Source organism: Gavia stellata, chromosome 4, assembly GCF_030936135.1.
Source record: "Gavia stellata isolate bGavSte3 chromosome 4, bGavSte3.hap2, whole genome shotgun sequence".
Classification (NCBI taxonomy): Eukaryota; Metazoa; Chordata; class Aves; order Gaviiformes; family Gaviidae; genus Gavia; species Gavia stellata.
Window position 1 is genome coordinate 15,544,695 of NC_082597.1, and position 20,271 is coordinate 15,564,965.

Here is a 20,271-nt window from a genome sequence, read left to right on the forward strand (position 1 = left end):
GTGTTTTGGTGGCAGATTTGCATGAGGACCTACATCCTCAATACTGCCCTGCCTAAGGCCATCCAGGGCACTTCCACATTTAACGTCGCTCCCTCAACCCCACCATCCTGTCTTCCTGAGAAAGATTGAGATCCCCACGCTACAAACATCTTCACTCATGTGTGAATCACAGGGGGAGACGGATGGAGGGGAATTATGACTTTTAAGACTTCCCCAGCATTTCCCGTATCTTCTTAGAATTTTCTAGTATTTAAAACCAAGAAAGAAGATTCTTTTAAAAATCATGACTTGGTGGATAATCCAATGTCTTAAACCTCAAGTGTTCAACTTGATCATGGCTATAGTAAAGTCACCCAACCAAAACACATTTTCTTTTGCTGTAAAGGACCCAAATTACGTAATGGCTTGAGGAAGCCTCCTGCCTTTCTATTTTAATGAATCTACTTCCTTAAAAATTTATATTCGGCCTGTTGACCAGTCGAGAAACACCTTAAACACTCTAATTTCAAGCTAAACAGAATGTGTACTTTGAAAATATTTTACACATGCTGAGTGTGAAAGTTTTCTTTTTCATATATGCAAACTGGCATCTTAGAGTAAAAACAAAAAAAAATAAAAATCAAACCAAAACCAGGCTACAGCATTTTATTAGTACATTATTTCTGAGCTATAGAAATATTAATGAAGACACACGGACTATCTCAAAAGATGAACTACAACATCACTTACCTGAAAGTCTTTTGTAAGGCTTGTTACTGCTTTTAGTGCCATTTTGGTGTTTCTTGTCTATTGATGGAGCTATAATTCCTTTGCCATTCAGAATCTTTTCTGGTGACGGTGGCACTGACTTGGATGTCAAACCAGATTTAACCAAAGTTGGAGCAGGTATGGTGGATGACGAGGCTGAGGAGGAGGTGATGGTGGTAGTGGTTGCAGAATTCATTTTAACATTGGCACCATCTGCCTTCACTAGGTTAGGAATTTTCTCTAGACTGACTACTGGAACAGGAACGCTGCAAAACCAAAGAAAAATCTTCAAGTTGTATTCTCTGTACCAAAGATTTACAATTACTTAATCTCCTTCCACAGATATAAAAATTTCAATAACAGTGACACCGTATCTTCAGACCAGGCTAAAATTAAATACTTACAGAATCACAGAATCACTACAGTTGGAAAAGACCTGCAAGATCATCAAGTCCAACCATCAACCAACACCACCATGACCACTAAACCATGTCCCACAATGCCACGTCCACACGTTCCTTGAACACCTCCAGTGATGGCGACTCTACCACTTCCCGGGTCAGCTTATTCCAGTGTTTCATCACTCTCTCAGTGAAGAAATTTTTCCTAATATCCAGCCTGAACCTCCCCGGCGCAACTTGAGGCCATTTCCTTTTGTGCTGTCACTAGTCACTTGGGAGAAGAGACCAAAACCCACCTCTCTGCAACCCCCTTTCAGGTAATTGTAGAGAGGGATAAGGTCTCCCCTCAGCCTCCTCTTCTGCAGACTGATCAACCCCAGTTCCCTCAGCCGCTCCTCATAAGACTTGTGCTCCAGACCCCTCACCAGCTTCGTCACTCTTCTCTGGACACGCTCCAGCACCTCAATGTCCTTCTTAGTACCATTATTGACTATTTTTGTTCAATCGAATGTTTACAAAACCAGGCATCTGTAAAGCCTGGCAATGCAGAGAATTATGAAAATGAACCTCTGTATTTTTTTTTTAAGATCCAATCGCCTACTATTCATAAACAAAATAAGTCGTTGGTACTAACCAAAACATACTCCCTTACATATATGGTCTCATTACTTTAACACAAGCACATATCAGATATGTGTATGCTGTACTAACCACGATAATGAAGTAGTTTGCTAACAATATTAATATTTTTAAACAAACACAAAAAGAATTCATTTGCTCAGATGTGTCTGAATGACATACAAGTTCTGGAAACAAGGAGAAAAGAGATTTTAAGCACAGAAATCTTAACAGTGGTCCCTTTAAAAGTATTAAAATCCTTGATGAATTGAGCATTACTAAAATGTATTTTTAATAAAAACTTATGAACTTAAAAATAAAAATTCCTAATATAATCATTAGCTTAGTTGGCCCTTTTCAGAATAAAGCCTGCAGTAACTAACTTCTCCTAACATAACTACCACCACAGCATATTTGCAACACTAACAAATGTTACCTTCTCAATTTGGCAGCAAAAAAGATTGAGACAAGTGATTTTCAATTCCAACATTATTTTAACATTTCCAGCTGCTATCTGCATGATATCCAACAACGATAGCTGCTTTTTACCTACCCAACAACTCCAAAATCAGATGTCTTGTGATTACCAATTAATGTATAATATATAAATTATATACTCCTCCTTACTGAAATGAACCCAGAGAAAAAATAGTTAAAAAACTAAATTCCCAGAACTTTAAACCCAGGTTTCATTGGAGGCCACAAATGAAAACATCTCACTTATTCAGTTTTTCCCATAACGCTGCCCAAAGAGTTGCTTTTGCCAAATAGTTGACTATCTACCTCGTAAGCAAATTCACACATGGATCATGCAAAAATGACAATTTTCAGACTATCATTACACACTGAGCAAACAAAAGAAACACAAGTTTTCTTAAATACAAATGCAATGGTGATGTTTAAAAGGTAAAACAAATTCCTCATCTAGAAGCATGAGAGTCTCCTTAACAGTATTCTTATCTTTTCCTTTCTGAATTGCACCGAACTAAGCTAACCTCCATAATTTTAATCCCCAGCATAAAGGTGACAGTTGAGGAGGCTGTTCCACACAGAAAAACTTATTAAAACTCAGGGATTCTTTAATCTATTATCATCTTAAAGGCTTAACTTGATGTGCATGCTTGAAGGTAAAATGAAATGTATTTATATAGTGCGAAATTACTCCTTAGCAAACTGTACTCAAAGAACAGTCTGCTTCTTGCACATCACTGCACTAATTTTGCATGGCAGTGCAGAGCTTCTACATGTACATTACTCATATGATATTTCTTAAATACACAACCGCTGTAAAATTAGCATATATTCCGAAGCACGCTGGCATGTTGCAGTTCAGGTAAGCAGAGTTTCTTGCCAGAGACCACACTGTTACCAGTGTCCCAAGACAGACAACATTTGCCTGTCTGCACATTACTGTATGGTTTGGGGCTTCCCCCATTCACAAGTCTCACATAATTTCAGTCTTTTGTGTCTGAAAAATGGCACTCATTGCATTCCTCCTACAGAAGGAATGGCTACCAGGTGTGGAGTTTCTAAAAGCAGAAAAAGATTACTTTGAGATGGCATTCTCCACGGGACACCCTTCAGAAACGTCGGAAGCAGGGTCCAAATTAACTCAAGTCTTCACCTTCCTGGACTACTACAAAACCTCTGTTTCTCCATAGCTGCTGAAGATAATAAGCAGAAAGTGCAGCATGTGTGGCTGGAGTGGACTCTCCCATATTGGAAAATTGTTAATCTTTGTTCTAAGGGTATTTTAACATAGAAAAATGTACGAACCTTGATATAAACAGTATGTGTGTAAAACTAAAAAGAAGATTTAGACACCAAGACATATTCTGGAGCTGGAATTAAATTATATGAAACTTCCATATCCTGTAGTACCATAAATACAGCAGTCAGCTAACCAGAATACCGATCTGCCTGCAGTAAAATGTAGAGCGCTGGTCAGTAACTAAGCAAAAAAATTTAACTTACTCACTAAACCAGAATTGTATTAATTATTTCAATGACAATGCAAACATGGAGCTATGAAAGAGAAGATTTGATCCTCTACTTTTTAAAACTGTCCGGAATTTATGAAGTTAAATGACAGACACAAATTATAACATCTGAGGGTAGGAATTATTTTTTTTTTGCTTTTAAACAGATTGCAATTACCTTTTCTGAAAGTAGAATTTTTTTACTCTAGATCAAGTAGTTTTACTGTATAAAAACTATGTAAAAACATATGAACAAATCTTCATGACCAGTTTCTAAGATCTATCTTAATTCAAAGTACTGATACACAGTGAAGGGGTCAAGTGTTATTATCTGGTCTAGTAGTAAAACACGGTTAATATGAAAAAAGCTTCTCTGTTTTGCAGTGCTCAGAACCTCAAATCCTAGGGCACATACAGATGGATCACTGTGATAATGAACAAAGCCCAGGGAGGGAACATTTTCATTTAATTTTGTTACAGATCAAAAAGTCAACCTTCATTATGCATTTCATTGCGATGTAGAAGAAAAAAGAAAAATACTACAGTATTTGAAGACACACATTCTGTAGGACTCCTGGCAGTCTACAGTAAATTATTTGAGAAGCTTATTATTGTAGAAGCTACAGATGATAATTTCTCTTTTTTTTTTTTTTTAAAAAATGTAAGTGGGTACTTCATTTAACATTAAGGAACTCTAGTTTCATCTTAGCATAACACACAAAGATGAATTGATAACCAAACGGCAAACTGGAAGTTGCACAGGACCAGTCACCGTGGTCAACTACTAAGGACTAAAAAGGTAAATAAATCACGAATGCTTATATTTATATTTGATGGTTAAAGAGAGTTCTTTTCCCAAACTGAGTTTTTTTGAGTGAAAACCAAGGATATCTTTAAAAAGTTTGTTAGAAAAATAGTAAATAAGGTTTTTAATCTTATTTACTATATTTCAAAAATAATTTTTTGAAATTAGTATATGTATTACATATATATATTATACAGAAATTAGATTTATTAAAGACAACTGCTGAAAGGGACAATTAGAAAAACAACATGCAACAAACAAAAACCGAGGAAGGGCACACAACAATCAATAAAAATAAGAAAACTGGGAGTACAGACGATTGCCAAAAGATAGGTGAGAAAAATCTGTATTCAGTAAAGACAAGTTTACTTTTTTTTTTACAAAAGAAATTCAAATAATAGCAGTAAAATAGTTATTAGCGATGCAAAAATGACAGAAACATTCAGTATTTCTTCTATACTAAGAAGGAAGCATGATAACGCTCTCCAAACAAATAAAAACGGTTTCTGATTCCCTCAGTAAGTGTAAAGTTCCCGCTGAAAAATCACCCTTTTTTTTTTTCTTTTTTTTTTTTTTTTTTCATAAGCAAATCTGGATAATGTGGCCATGAGTTCCAAAAGAGTTGGAGAGATATTGGGTCTCAGCATATTAATTTCTAGTTCAATCTTGGAATATTTGGCAACTTAGAGAAGCTAGCTGAGTGCTGCTATTGCATCCACACGGAAAACCCAAACCAGAGTGTCTTGGAAGAAATAATGGAAAAACTAATAAAAATAAACTGATAAACAATTAGTTCATATAGTTTTGCTGAAAATCAGACCTTGGCAAAGAAATCTGGTTTCACGTTTTGATGAGGTTACCAGTTAAGCTGACAAAGATAACTGTGAAAATGTTCCGACTTTTGAAAGGCGTTACAAAACACAAATAAGAACCATTTAAAAGCAAACGTTAAGCAACATAATATTAAAACCTAGTTTTTCAGAGATTTATGATTCAATAAGGGTGCTTGCTAGGGGGACTTTTTAGCCATCTTTATCAAGTCTGACATGACTGAAAACTTCACTGGTCTTTAGAAATAAATGTAAGATTACTGGGGATAACATTTGCTGATCGAATCAGGATCGAGGGAAACTAAATAATGAGGAGTCAAAGGCAGTTATAAAAAGCAGCCTGGAGTGTCTGGTAAAGCTCATTCAGTCAAAAAGATATTTTAATACAAGCAAACGTAAAGTTACACATGAAATAACAAGCTATTCAGCCTGCAGTGAAATACAGGGAAACAATATACTGAAAAATAGTGACAAAAATATTTAGTGGTCACAGTGGATAAGCAATATGAGCTTTTATTGTATCGTTGCGCTTATATTAAAAAATGGGATATGGCAAATAAGATTAAGGAGCAAATTTACTTTTCACACATCCCTAGTTATATTGATACCAGAATATGCCTTCCAGTATTGCTGACCAGTGGTTCAATACCAATGTTGACGAATTAGAAGGGAACCAGAAAAAGGCTACAAAAATATCTGTGGGCTACACAAAGTGCTTGATCATGACAGGCTTCAAAAGCTCATTCTTTCTTTCAGATAAGATAACTGATTTCCTTCTGTTTTCTCACGTTCTTGGTCAGGCAGTTGGACTAGATGATCATTGTAGGTCCCTTCCAACTGAAATTATTCTATTCTATTCTATTCTAACAACTCTTTCAGCAGAACCTGCGACAAACTCCTGAAACAAAAGTGAATTTCCCTCTTAAGTATCTTGTGGCAATTTTTTTTAGTTCCAAGCCATGGCTTGTCACTGCCATTCCCAAGCAAGAAAAGTAACTGTAGTACGTCACAACACTCCTGTCATAGTTTAACCCCAGTTGGGCTCCTTATTACCTCTGTTTCCTTTCTTCAGGCTTTTAAAAATTATTTTTCCTTGCTGTTATGTAATTTTGCTGGGGTTTTTTTGGGTCACTCGTAACCATTTTCATTCTAAAATCTCAGCCACTCATTCAACTCTTTTCAAATTTGTGAGAAAACATTTGAAAACGTAAAACTTTGTTCATTTCTACATTGCTGGGATCACCTCTACAATGTAACAAAGTATTTGTGATTTAGTGGTTAGAATATGTGGTCCAAGTTAACTCTGCTGAATTTTGTTCCCAGTTCCATGCTGCATTAGGGATATCCTTAAATCTTGACTAGCTTCACTTTCTCAACCTCAGTATGAATAATTTCCTAACACAAAGAAATAAAGACTGACAGAGGAATAAAAAAATCCTTTGAAAAGTGACATTATAAATTTTAAATGATTGCCCATAGGTATAACTTTGTGATCTCATTTCTGTTTACAGAAAGACTGTCAGTTTTCTACATGATGATGAAAACCACATAATTTCCATCTCATTTTCTTCATTTTCAGAACTTCTGGCAGGCAATGGCTAATCCTTGTGGAGGGAGGTGAAGGAGACTTGCTTCAGCTGGTGTCACAGAGCTAGCTTACTTGAACACTTTACCCCAACTTTACACTGCCTCAGGATCACGGATGGGTGGAAATGAACATCACAGCAACATCACAGCACCCAAATCCTTCAGGGCAGTGCTCAGAAGCTGCACTGGGGCACAGCAAGCGAAGTGGCATCCTTTGGGCAGATCAGCAGTGAGGGAGAGTTCCTGGCCGCAGGAATGCCTTTTATAAAGGGTAAGTATCTGGGGTATTCTTATTAATTATGAACACTTGTTCATTATTATTCTTGTTACTACCAATCATCTTACTCTTTGCCTTTTTCTCTCTATTTTCTACACTTTTGCTATACCTCTTACCACCTCAACTGCAAGCTTCAGAAAATGATGGTTTACAGTAATCTTGTGCACAGCGCAGTGGTGCTCCAGCACTACTCCAGTCTCTAAGTACTGCTGTATTAATAGTAATGATGTTAGAGAGATACAGGGAAAAATCAGTGCTGACAGATATTTTGGGGTGATGTATTCACAATAATCCTTCATATTCCAACTGCAAGAAGGGAAGTATTAAAACAGTGGCTACAAAAATGAAACAATTCCAGATCTCTTTCATGTGATCATTCTGATCATGTTTTTTAAAGCATTAGCTGAGGAGCATCCTGAAGTACATCTAGGAACAACACAGGATGTGAAGAAAAGAAAAAGCTACTCAGTCAATGTTTAAGAAGATGACTCAACCAAAACTACAATGAATAAAACAACAGAAGAGTTGGGTGTACACACAGGCAGGCATGACAATAGACAGATCTACCGCGCCATGCTGTTGCAGAGGCCATTGCTGAAATACTACTACTAATTGTAACAGTTAAAATTTAAAAGAGATGCTGTATGAAAGAATCAGGGAAGCACAACAAAGGTTATTCCAGGTTTGGAAAGCAATCATTACAAGTGATACAATTCCCGAATTAAGCTAATTCGATAACTGTCTGGAAGAACCTATGTCAAGTAAATATTTGTGGTATGAGACTACAATGTAACAGACAAAAGCACTGAGTAACCGGAAGCTTCTGAGGATGACAAATCACAACATACGTGGATACATGATGAATCCTATCTGCATTTTTGAGACAAATGTATTTATGTCAATTAAGTACTTCTTTCTAAAAGGTAAGTGGGTAAAATTCTATGGCTTGTACAGACAGCTGAACGGAAGATATAATCTTATCTTAAATTTAAGATTAAATTTTATGAACAATTTCTCTTTTATCAGACCTGCTGAGTATTTTCTAGAATTCTAATGGAATAGGAACAAACACTTTCTTCCATAACAGCTGTCAGCTCTCTATAACCTGTGATGATTATCAGACTGATTTTATTCTTTAACAAGTCATGTAATCTAAGGCACTTAACACTAAATTTTGAAAGACAATTTCACTGATCTCCACTTCAGACTGTTTGTGATCTGTTACATGATGATTACAGTATCTTTAACTACTACGTGCCTCATTTTTCCCCACTGGCAAACAAATTGTGATTTTTGCAGCCAGAATTTTCTCTGCCTTCTTACAAGGCATCAAACATTATCAAAATACAGAATGAGCTCCAATGGCAGCTGCTGTTGAAGATAAATGACTATAACCAGTGCATTTTCATGAACATCAGTTAAGCCAATATTAAGAACTCTGCAAAAATTATCCTACTGTTTAAAAGCATCAGCTTTAAGGGCTGATATTGTAATAGAAGATGGACCTTAAAGATAGCAAACTGGGTCAATATCTCACTTGCTATGTGCATCTTAGAAAAGCAGACATATGATGGAGCATCAGAAATGTAACCCAGTCCTTTTTCTTCTTCCTATATATAAATTTTCTTTTAATTTAAAAACATCCCAGTTTCCTCCCTTAGGAAATGTAGAGCCTTAAACTGTAAACTTGATGAGAATATGGATTTTTTTTTTTTAATGATTGTGAAATATAAATAAAGGATCATAGAAATATAGGATCATAGAATTGTTTAGGTTGGAAAAGACCTTTAAGATCATGGAGTCCAACCATAAACCTAACACTGCCAAGTCCACTGCTAAACCATGTCCCTAAGCACCACTTCTACACATCTTTTAAATACCTCCAGGGATGGTGACTCCACCACCTCCCTGGGTAGCCTGTTCAAATGTTTGACAACTCTTTCAAGTGAAGAAATTTTTCCTAATATTCAATCTAAACCTCCTCTGGTGCAACTTCAGGCTGTTTCCCATTGTCATATCGCTTCTTACTTGGGAGAATACACCGACACCCACCTGGCTACAACCTCCTTTTAGGTAGCTGTAGACAGCAGTAAGTTCTCCCGTCAGCTTCCTTTTCTCCAGACTAAACAACCCCAGTTCCCTCAGCCACTCCTCATAAGACTTGTGCTCTAGACCCTTCACCAGCTGCTTCTTCTTCGTCTTTGGGCATGCTCCAGCACCTCAATGTCCTTCTTGGAGTGAGGGGCCCAAAACTGAACACAGGAGTCAAGGTGCGGACTCACCAGCGCCGAGTACAGGGGCACAATCACCTCCCTACTCCTGCTGGCCACACTATTTCTGATACAAGCCAGGATGCCGTTGGCCTTCTTGGCCACCTGGGCACACTGCTGGCTCATATTCAGCCGGCTGTCAATCAACACCCCCAGGTCCTTTTCTGCAGGGGAGCTTTCCAGCCACTCGTCTCCAAGCCTGTAGCGATGCCTGGGGTTGTTGTGACCCAAGTGCAGGACCCGGCACTTGGCCTTGTTGAACCTCATACAATTGGCCTTGGCCCATCGATCCAGCCTGTCCAGATCCCTCTGCAGAGCCTTCCTACCCTCGAGCAGATCCACACTCCCGCCCAACTTGGTGTCATCTGCAAACCTACTGAGGGTGCACTCCCTCCCCTCATCCAGATCATTGATAAAGACACAAAACAGAACTGCGAGATACTAGAACATAGAGATACTTACTATTTCTTTAACACCAACATCTTTGGTAACTATTATTTTGGTACTTACCATGGTTTATCCCGTGATACTTTTGAAGGAAAGACTGTGTGCTGTTTGCTACTGGAGGTAAGTAGATTGTCTTTGGGCGTTTTGAATGGCTTTGAGTTGCTGCTGACAGGGTTATGGCCGCTGATACAGGATTTCGGTTTCATCTGTACTAGGGATGTCCTGGAATTGCAGGCTGGAGAAGCTGGAGAAGGGGAAGGTTTACACATCGAACCGTGTCTTCGTTCTGTAATGGAAAAACAATAAGCTTTACAGCATTTCACAGGCTAAAAGAAAAAAAAAAAGAAGTCAGGGAAGAGGAAATGGTTCCTTTCTATGCTAGTTACAATGATTTCATCACTCTGAAGAACACCAGTTCGTTACTGTTGTGAATGTAATGAAGCCAAATGATAATTAAACAAAATCAATGCCGTAAAGTGCTCTGAAAAATGTAAAAAATAGTAAAATAAATGCTAATAATCTCCCAGAAAATTTCACCAAGAAATCTCAAACCATTTTTTAAGCAATAAGCAACCGCCAGCATCTGTGTGAGGTACACTAGGTGTCCCAGCTCTTTCACGTAAAGAAGAAAGAGGAGAGTATCTAACAAAAGTTCAGATGACTCGGTGAAATACTCTGTGACAGATATGAGATTGTTTCTATAATGCTTTATGAAGAATTCATGTGACCTGGTTATTGGGCAGTTTACTTTATGACCATCTTGTTTCAAGTTTAATGGGAAGCTGTAAGGAAAACAACCAGAAGACTGAGAAGTAGCAAAAAGACTACTGCTCCCAGCCCTTCCAGAGAGGTAGGCTCTGCCTGGTTCATAGCTTGGAGCTATCTCCGAGCACCAATCAAGGTAAAAGCTTATTTTCTTCTACACAGAGGAAATGGCAAGTGCAAAAAAGCAGGAAGTTTATATATCATTACAAACATTGCATCTAGAGGTCAGGCCCTTGTGTAAGCACTGTTCATGCTCACATGAGAGACCTCTTAAGTACTGCAAAAAGCAAGGCCTTGCTGACCCCGCAAGAGGAGAATAGGCTTCAGGACAGAGAGACTTCAGCAGAATTGTTTGGGTTTGGTTATTATTAGTATTTTTTAAAATCTAAATGTCCTATCCCTGATACTGTTAAATAAAAAGATTGTTTTAAGAACATATTTGGCCATTCTTTACAAATTATATACTTCTCCAGGGGAGAAGTGCTAGTGCTTGGCCAGCCGGCTGATGACAGCGTGCTGCAAACAACGGGCTTGCTGCTGTGAACTTAAGCACAACTACAAAACATTACAAGAGATAGGAGTTGTTTTTTGCTGAGAGGTGCTATAAATCCTTAAGAGTCCAGACCCCCCATTTGCGGAAACACCCTTTCCCCAACCCCTTCATCCCACAGCAAGCCAGCCCCAGTGTCCCCAGCCAGAGGCGGCGGACGGCACGGATGGGCTGGGGGAAGAGGAATTTTCCAGTCAGCAGGGCTGTGCTCAGCAGCAGCTGACTCTGGCCTGCTGGCACCCCGGCACCAAGAGCCTCCACGGCGGGGATCCGCCGGGTACCCCCACTACTGACACAGTAATCAAAAGCAGCAAGCATAATGTAATTATAGACCAAGAACTTCAGACAAGCTGGAGCTTCTCCTTCAACATGTGGCAATTTTTCCTCATCTAAAGCCTTCAGCACTTAACTTGAAGAATCCAAGTGTGTGCTACTCTTTGAGGTTGTGCAGCATCATCCCGTCAGCCAAAAGCAGGTTAAGGAAACAACAGCGACCTGCTGCTGCAAGGGAAGGTTTTGTATTTACATCATCAACCCTGCACTCGCTAGTTTGATATTTCAAGGATAACTAAGAAAAATTTTCCCACAGAGAATCAAAACATGACAATTTGTCTGGCATCCTCACAAGTAAAAACTTGCCAGTAGCAGAAGGATTCATCCATGATTAATTTGCAATAGGCGAATACCTCGAGAACAAAGATAAATACTCCTTAAAAAAATTAAAGAACATTCCAAACGGTTTCTATTATACTTCCAGTGACTAAATAAAAGCATTTTCTATTAAAGATCAAGCACTTCCATATCTTCATATTCACAGCTTTAATTACAAATGATGAGATTCCCTCCAGATTCTCCTGCAACTGAAGAACAAAACAGTCCTATTTTTTTTTTAAATACAAAAAGTAGCTCCCCTCACACCCCAAATGCCAACTGTCATTTGCCAGTTTTCACCCCACCACATGCATCAGTGTGCAGCCTCTGCCTTTAAAAGTCCTTTGCAGGATTCATTTAATTTACATTCATTTCACCTCACATTTGTGGCAACAACCGTGTAAGCTACGCATCTGCCTCGGAAATGCAGAGTTCCATTCACAGAGTTTTTATTTCAGTAAATAATAGTTATTGTTTCAAGATTCACCAACCTTCTCAGCAACTACTTAATCAATTTAAATTAGCTTAATAAAAATGTGCAAGTTTCCCATTAATTAATTGAGGACTGATGAAAAGGAATTGCTATGTAACCAACAAAACCAAGCTGCATATAAAGTGAAACTTTAAAAACATGATTTCCATAGACAAATTATATAAATTCAGGATTAATTACTCTAATCTTCACCACAGCTACTGGTTTTCTCAAGACCGACTGCCTTCTAGTAAACTGTGTCTTTGCTATCATCCCTATGGATATATTTGGAAGTGAAATACACTACTCTTATTAAAATTAATCTTCTGGAAAGATGGACATTCAAGATACTGATCATCTAAAATTGTATTTTAGTCATGTAAGTATCACATGCTATAGCAAGTTATTTTTTAACAGTCTCTTTACACTGGATTTTTAGTCAAGTTAAATGTTTGGTTCTTTTCCCTAGAAAACTTTCTCAATTTATTAATTCCCAAGAGCAAACCAGCACATTGACTTTGGATTTTTTTACTGTAACATAGAAAATGTTGGAAGAGGCGCTGTTGTGATACGACAATATAATAAAGTGCATCCCACTATTTTTAAATAAATGTTTACTTAAAAGATAGGGAAGGAAAAGATGATGAAGTTACTTATTTTATCTGAATGTGTCAGATTGGTGGTCATTCTTGTGATCAGAACCAACTGTTATATTTGGTGTTTCCTTTTACCTCCTGAAACTCCCCTCTTGCCCCAGAACATGGCTACAGAAAGTCTTCCATGTTTTAGACAGACTCTGATACATATTTGAGACTTATCAGCATTACCCAGCTTCTCTTGAAATTTCCTAGAAGCAAAATGGAAATTATGACCAGTGTAAAGTCATACTGGAGGAAGAATGTAAATAGCCAGTGCCACACAACCATCGGTGTTCTCAGACACTGCTCGGACAGGTAAAATCTGCACGTTTACTCACATAAGCGAACATCACTACAGTGTCAGCAGGAGAAGGTGGCAGCGACACCTTGCAGGTAGGGCCACAGTGGGGAGCTGGAAGAGTAACTCCCTCCAAGGGGGCAGAAAACCACTGTTTGAGCTGGTCAAGCAGGGCCGCAGGAGGCTGGACTTGCCAAAGGCATGAAATCTCATAGACAAATCTCAATGGTGGCGGCATAAATCATAGCTAAATATTTATATATTCCTTCTCAAGAACTATTAGGTTGCCTCTCGCTTCCTCCTTCCTTACTACGTATGTGGTCGTGAATCAGCCTTAGACATTGGTACTAAGTTTCAAAGAAAGATAATGGGAATATATGACAAAGCAAGAAGGCTGTCAGCTTTCAAAATCAACTGCTTAAGCCACGGTGGCAGTGGTCCTCTATCAAACTGAGTTTCCTGGTCACATCTGTTTTTTAAAAATTTCTACTGATTTGTCTATTCGTATTTTACATATACACAAGGAATTATACACAATATAGAAATCTGCTATTATACAGCCTATGTAATAAATTAATATGTGAATAAAAGACATTTCAACACCAAACAATTGTTATAAAATTAGATATTCACATACTAACACATTCAGGACACAACCAGTCATCTGTGTAAAAATTTCTACGCTCATTTGCAGTTCGTGTGTAAACAGATTAGATCTAGCAGGCCAGGTGAACTTGTACACACATAGCTGTGGACATGGCTGTCCCTGTTTACATACGGAAGTGTCACAGTCACTGGACATAAATGAACCTAAAGTAGAATGAAAATTTTTGGCCCTAAAAAACACAGAAGTCCTGCAAGGCAACTAGAAAACCAGTTATCACTCATAAGATACTAACCTAAATTCTACATGCATTTCAGTTTCTGCAGAAGCCTGCAATGCTATGAATGTGTGCTCAGGTTTAAAATATGAAAGAGAATTTTTACGATTCATTTAAATACTTCCAAATGGATGTTTACACTCCACATAAATAACAACACATATTCTGTTTTGTTTCTAAATGCCAGTTGCTGTCAAATCCAAGAGCAGAGAGAACACCATCAAAGTTACAATCCTCTTTACTGCATTAATCCTTCTGCAACCTCTCAGCTGTCTCAGTGCAGCCACTGCAGCAAGTGACAAGCAACATGTGACTTCTGCTGTCAAAGAGTTAATGTATTAATGACATTAATCTCAGAGGAAAGTTTAACACTCTCTCCCTGAATTAACTGCAGTTTCTAAAGAATCAATTTCAGATCAATATCTATTATTTTTTCTAGTTAGTGGCAACAGTCTAAAAGCCTAGCGCTACGTATTGTCCTAATGTGCATTGCAAACTCTGCATCAGTAGCACTGCGAATGATCTTAAACTATTCCAGGAGATTCTCCATGTCCTACGGAAACATGGATATAGTCCAACTTTCTCAGCCAAATCTGAATTGTTTGTAGATGTGAAGTCCTTATGTTGTTGGAGACTTAACAGCCCCTGAATCTCCAGAGCTTCTCTCCCATGCCCTTGTACTCCATTTCTAATTCTCCTTCCTGCATCCTACACAACGCAACCCCCTACCTTTCCCCAAAACCTCTGCTGCAGCTGCCAAAGTCCTCTAGGTCTGCCTTTGAATCTGTAATTCCACTGGATCCTCTCTGACGGGTCACCAGGGAATACTAGCAGCTGTTTTGCAGGAAACGCCACATCTCCTTCTAATCATAAGCAAAAGGCAAAGCAATAGAGAGGCAACATGAGCTCCAGAGCCACAAGCACAGCGTGTGGGAAAGAGGCAAAACCACATTCTGAGTAGAAAGTCTCTTCTCAAATTTTTGCCTCGGCTCTCTCACACGAGATCAAGCACTCACTTAGCTCACAGCAAACCTTACAGACAACAACACAACAATAAATATGCTGCCAGTAAAACACGCCAACCATATGTTTCCAGATGGACTGCAGTCATTTTATACCCAAACAGATCTTTATATGATTCTGAAACTGCAGATATCTCTAATTTGGACTACAAACAAAAAACATTTCTTAGTATATCCCACCTAAATCCATTCTTACCCAACATGCGCTACTCAAAATTGATCAAATCAAGCGGACGGTTTTGCCCACAATTAGTGTCTTCTCCATCAGTGAGACACAAAAGATTGCAAAGGAAAAAAGTCATGTGATACAGCTTGAGCATAGAGAAAGATACGCCTTTGGTCTTTCAGTATTTTTTTTGCAGGTAGTTGAAACAAAACAAAACAAAAAAACCCCCCTCTAACATTGTCAGAAGACAGACACTAGAACTTTGTCATCACCAGTCATTTTGAAACATTACTCTCGTTTAGCACGATCTGACTTCCTGCATACAAGAGGCCTAAAACAAAGATCAATTTTAGGTTGACCCACTAATAACTCAGAGACCTAGTGCTATGGATTATAGCTTGGTATTACACTTGGTGAAAGCAAAAAAAATATAATTGCTAAAGCCCAGAAAGGTAAGAAAGTTATTTGCTGTTAGTAAACATTGCAGAATAATAAAACTCCTTTTAAGCTTGTATTCAGTACAACCCTTGAGTTCATAGCCCTTTTACTTAAAATAGCATAAACTAATTTACCTGACTGTCCCTAACACAGTATGAATACTGATTGTTACTCCCCATTTATAATATTTAAGCAGATGGTAATGAAATTTAGTATCTCATCTACAACATGATTCTGTTCCAGTAATGTATCACAGTCTTGCTGATGAAGATGTTACTTATGGTAACTCCATACACCACCTATGCACAAACTACAGTTTTTCTGTTTACAGTATATCCTGAGGTGTTTTGTTGCACAGCTCTTCACTGTGCAAAGTTGAGCAATGTATACTTACAATTTCAGCAAATAGCAAGTGAAACCTGCCACCTTGTACTGATCCCAGTTCAAAGTTTGCAAATGTACTTGGCATTAATTCTAATAAAACTAAAACAGAAAAAAGCCACACATGCCCAAAAAGCGAGAGCCAGCAACCAGAAAACTGAACAACTAGACTGCGTGCAGAAATGTGTCATCCTGCAGTAACTGGCAGCTGGTTCATAACAGAAGTTCATAAACACCTTGTAAGCACTTTCATTTTGCAGCCACAGTCTGAAAAAAACCTAACAAAACCCAGTACATAAGGTTAAGCAAAAATAAACTTATTGATGCTAGCAAACTACAGCACAAGATTGCAAGACCGAAGGATAACTTTACCAGCTTTTTTGACAAAACACTACTCCAAGTCCAGCTGAAAAACTTTGGAAATAATATCCGCAAACCGTTCCACCCTTCTTGCGCTGCGCACTGGAAAGGAAACAGCACAGTCGGTTTCATTTTGATACTTCTTGTAAACTGACAAAGGAAATAAACTGCCAGCTCAAACCCCCGGACTGATCCACTGCACAAAACGCAGCTCGACAATCGCAAGCTTCGTTCCAGGTCAAATGACATAATTGGGAAATTATCAAGTGCTAAAATAACCACCCTTCTGCTGGTGTTTATTTACAATAAACACAAGCTTCGCTTTCTGACATAAACCCCCTAAAACAATTCTCCATTTCACAAAGTCTACAAGTGAGTAGGATCAGTAAAATTATGCAAAACATCCTGCTAGAAGAAGAAATGTAAACTGAGCCACTTACAGAGAGGAGCAGGCTGCCAACTTAATCTGATTCTACGACGACTGTAAACATGTACTTTTGGAACGTGAAACGATTCACATTGCCACAGATGCCGTCAGAGAAACACAGCAACGTGATTAGGTATTCTGCACACGGTAAAAAAATCAGGCAGATGACCCGCTGCAGCAAATACCAGATCAGCGCTCGCACACACCAACTGTTTTGACTACAGGCACTTGTTAAGCACCAAGTTTCAGGTCCTACCAGTTGGACACCAGAACTGATCCTGTGCCAAGAACAACAAGCGCTGAAAACGGCTGCATTTTTTTGGGGTGGTTTTTTTTTTTTTTTTTTTTTTTTAGAATTGTTGATACAACTCAAGTAACTGCAGAAATTAACCAAAGTGCAAAACTAAAAGCAGAAAAAAACCACAAGTGTATATTTAGAGGAAGACACTGCATTTTTTCTATCTTGATTCAGGAAAGAAGGAAGGTGTTTGTGTTTAACACAGTAGGACGAACCTGCTGTTTTCCTGAAAAATCTTCTATTTATGAGATAACTTGTCATTTGCCAGGGTCATTATAAAAGACAGGAGGAATAATCTCTGGAATATCACTAAATTACTCTTAAGGGGCCAAATCTCTTAAAAATGGCCAAATTCCAACAAAGCCACACACTCAGCATTTCCCAGAACACTTCCATTCCTCTTCCATAGAAAGCATAAAAAAAAAAGGGTCAAATGGAACTTCAGCATGGAAAAAACATGCTTCAAATAGTGCAATTAATTACACTAAATGTAAAATGAAGCTACTGGGTACTTGTCTGCTTCTTTTACAAGGATTTTGAGATCTAAAGACAAAGCTCCAAGGTATCACTGATGTATCAGAGAGACAGGAAAATGATGGAAGAGTGAATACCTTGCCCTGGTGACAACGTCAGTCTTCACGTCACTGAGCTGGAAGGCCTAAATTTAACTCTGGTGTCAAGGCCTGTTTCTTCAGCTATAAAAGGGGATATTAATGATTTAGGGCATTAACTTGATTGAAAAAAGAGTTGGAGATTTAAGTAGGAATTCATCACTTCTTGTAATGACACAATTCCACACGTGTAATCAGTATTTGCCACCTGACACACTGCTACTGCAGAAAAAAACGACAAATTTGTACTATAAGTCATACATGTTTCTCAGCTCAGCAAGGCCAAAAATCCCCGGGCAAAAAAGAAGTAACAGAGCAAATGAACCCCAGGTACACACTTTTTTGAGTGACACTCTACCAAAGAAAAGCAAGGAGAGCTTATGCATGGAAATTTCCTGTTGTGCTGAAGGAGCTGCTCTGGAGGTCCAACATGAAACTAGTGAGACAGCCTGATGTGTCTGGGAGTGTTTGAGGTAAATACCATCTCACACCTTGTGTCCAGTGCTTATACCACAAGGACAGCCCTCACCATCCTTGTACACTGGTTCCTCTGCTCTGGTATCTTATTACCTGCTGACCTGTGGTAATGGCATTTCCACCATTTTTGTTCCCAGAGCAAGGAAATGTATTATCAGCCCTAAACTTAGTGCAGGTACATCAGGTGAAATGCTAAAATATTTCTAGCAATCAAGCAACAGTACTTTGCTTCAAGCAAAGGTAAGCACGTCCAACAAATAAGAATTTTGTGAGTGACTTTGTATGTGAAGAGAACTATTTTATTTGGCTATTTGTTGGATGTAAGAAAAAAGTATCTTTACATTTAACACTGAAATATAACACGAGGAACAGCACTCTAGTTTACTAAATATACAAATTTAAAAGCAACTCATCTATTCATTCCTCCGAACACCCAACTTAAATAACTTTACTTCAGACACATGGTTGCAAATAGATGAAAATTTAGTATTGCCATCCTCTCATGCTTCATATTGTGTAACAGACCTGTTTCCTCAGGCAGATCTTTCACTTTCAAGGTCATCTGATGATACATATTCTTATTTATTTACTTATACCTACCAGGTAAAATATTTCACTGTATTCACTCTCTCTCTCCATCTTTAATGATATTTACAGAACAATAACAAAAAAAAGTAATTTATATACATTATTGTTTTAGGAACTCATTAGATGTTTCCCCTCATCTATCATAAAACTATTACAGAAAACTGATACTTCTTTAATGCTTTACTTAATCCAAACAGATATAACGGCATTTCTTTTTACAGATAAGAAAAGATAAGCCACGGAAGACTGAGATGGGACTACTGAGGTGGTTTGGCAAAAAACAATGCTGTACTATGAGAAAACAAGCTATCGTTTTTAGGAGACATGTTCTTGATCTGTTTCTGTGCATAGTATCATGTCAGATTTTATTCAATATCAAGAGAACACATCGCCAGCTCATTTTATCATTCCTTAGAAGAAACTTGTACAAAACCAGTAACTTTACTGAAATTAGCCCAGAATAATAGCATTGCAGGACTTGTATATAATCTATGGTTTAAACCTTCTGGCTTTTTCAGCTCTAACTGATATTTGGGATCCAAAACCAGTAACTGATGAAACAATGTATTTCTTAACAAGCTGTTTTATAAGCAGAGAAATAATGAAAAACGTTTTTCTAAAAATCCGTGGGTTTGATCCCTAAATTTGCTCCATCTCTGTTACCCTGAGCCTCTCCGCCCTCCAGCACCCTCACCGTTTCATCCCATATCCACAGCCCTTTGCTCCCCTGCCGCTCCAAAAGAGGCAGGATAAGGTCTGTCTGGTCTGTGGGTACATATGTGACAACTGTCAGTACAAGTGTGCTACTGTCACATGAAATACAGTTCTCTGGGGGCACATTACTTAAGGTGCCTCTTCACAGTTGCTGATTTTCACAAGATTACTGAAACTTCATATTTTTGAAGCCAAATTGGCAAAGAGTTAAAAACTCTTAGACAAAATTGGTGTAATCACATAAGCCTTTTTGCTATTATTATTATTATTACTACTACTACTATCATTATTATAATAATTATTATCATATTTTAGGAAACTCAAGTTAAAAATCATATATGAAATTTTTTACTTGCTTTTCTGTGTTTGTCACTCCTCATGGATATTCCCAGGCATCAAATTAATCCCCTTGGAATATTCTGACATCTTCTGAAAATCCAGGTAACCAAAGAGATCTGCCCAACTAAGGACACTGTTTTGTTTTGAAAATTGAGCTTATATATTTAAGTTTCAATTTGCTTTATCATACCCTGCTGCAAAAGCAGCATAACTGTCAGTGCAGAATATTTCCTC

General features: G+C 38.1%; 1 protein-coding gene across 2 annotated transcripts in view; it reads right to left on the reverse strand.

Moving 5' to 3' along the window:
- The window catches only part of ATXN7L1 (ataxin 7 like 1), a 39,468-nt gene extending 22,434 nt beyond the window's left edge, over window positions 1-17,034 (reverse strand). The window contains exons 1-3 of one of the 2 annotated variants that reach the window (XM_059816565.1): window positions 17,024-17,034; window positions 10,025-10,247; window positions 730-1,013 (exon numbers count right to left, since the gene is read on the reverse strand). In XM_059816565.1, coding sequence (XP_059672548.1) covers window positions 730-1,013; window positions 10,025-10,230 — 490 coding nt within the window. In that variant the 5' untranslated portion in view covers window positions 10,231-10,247; window positions 17,024-17,034. Of the gene's footprint in view, window positions 1-729; window positions 1,014-10,024; window positions 10,248-17,023 lie in introns of those variants that run through there. The other variant, XM_059816566.1, reaches the window with a different exon arrangement.
- Window positions 17,035-20,271: the final 3,237 nt, after the last annotated feature.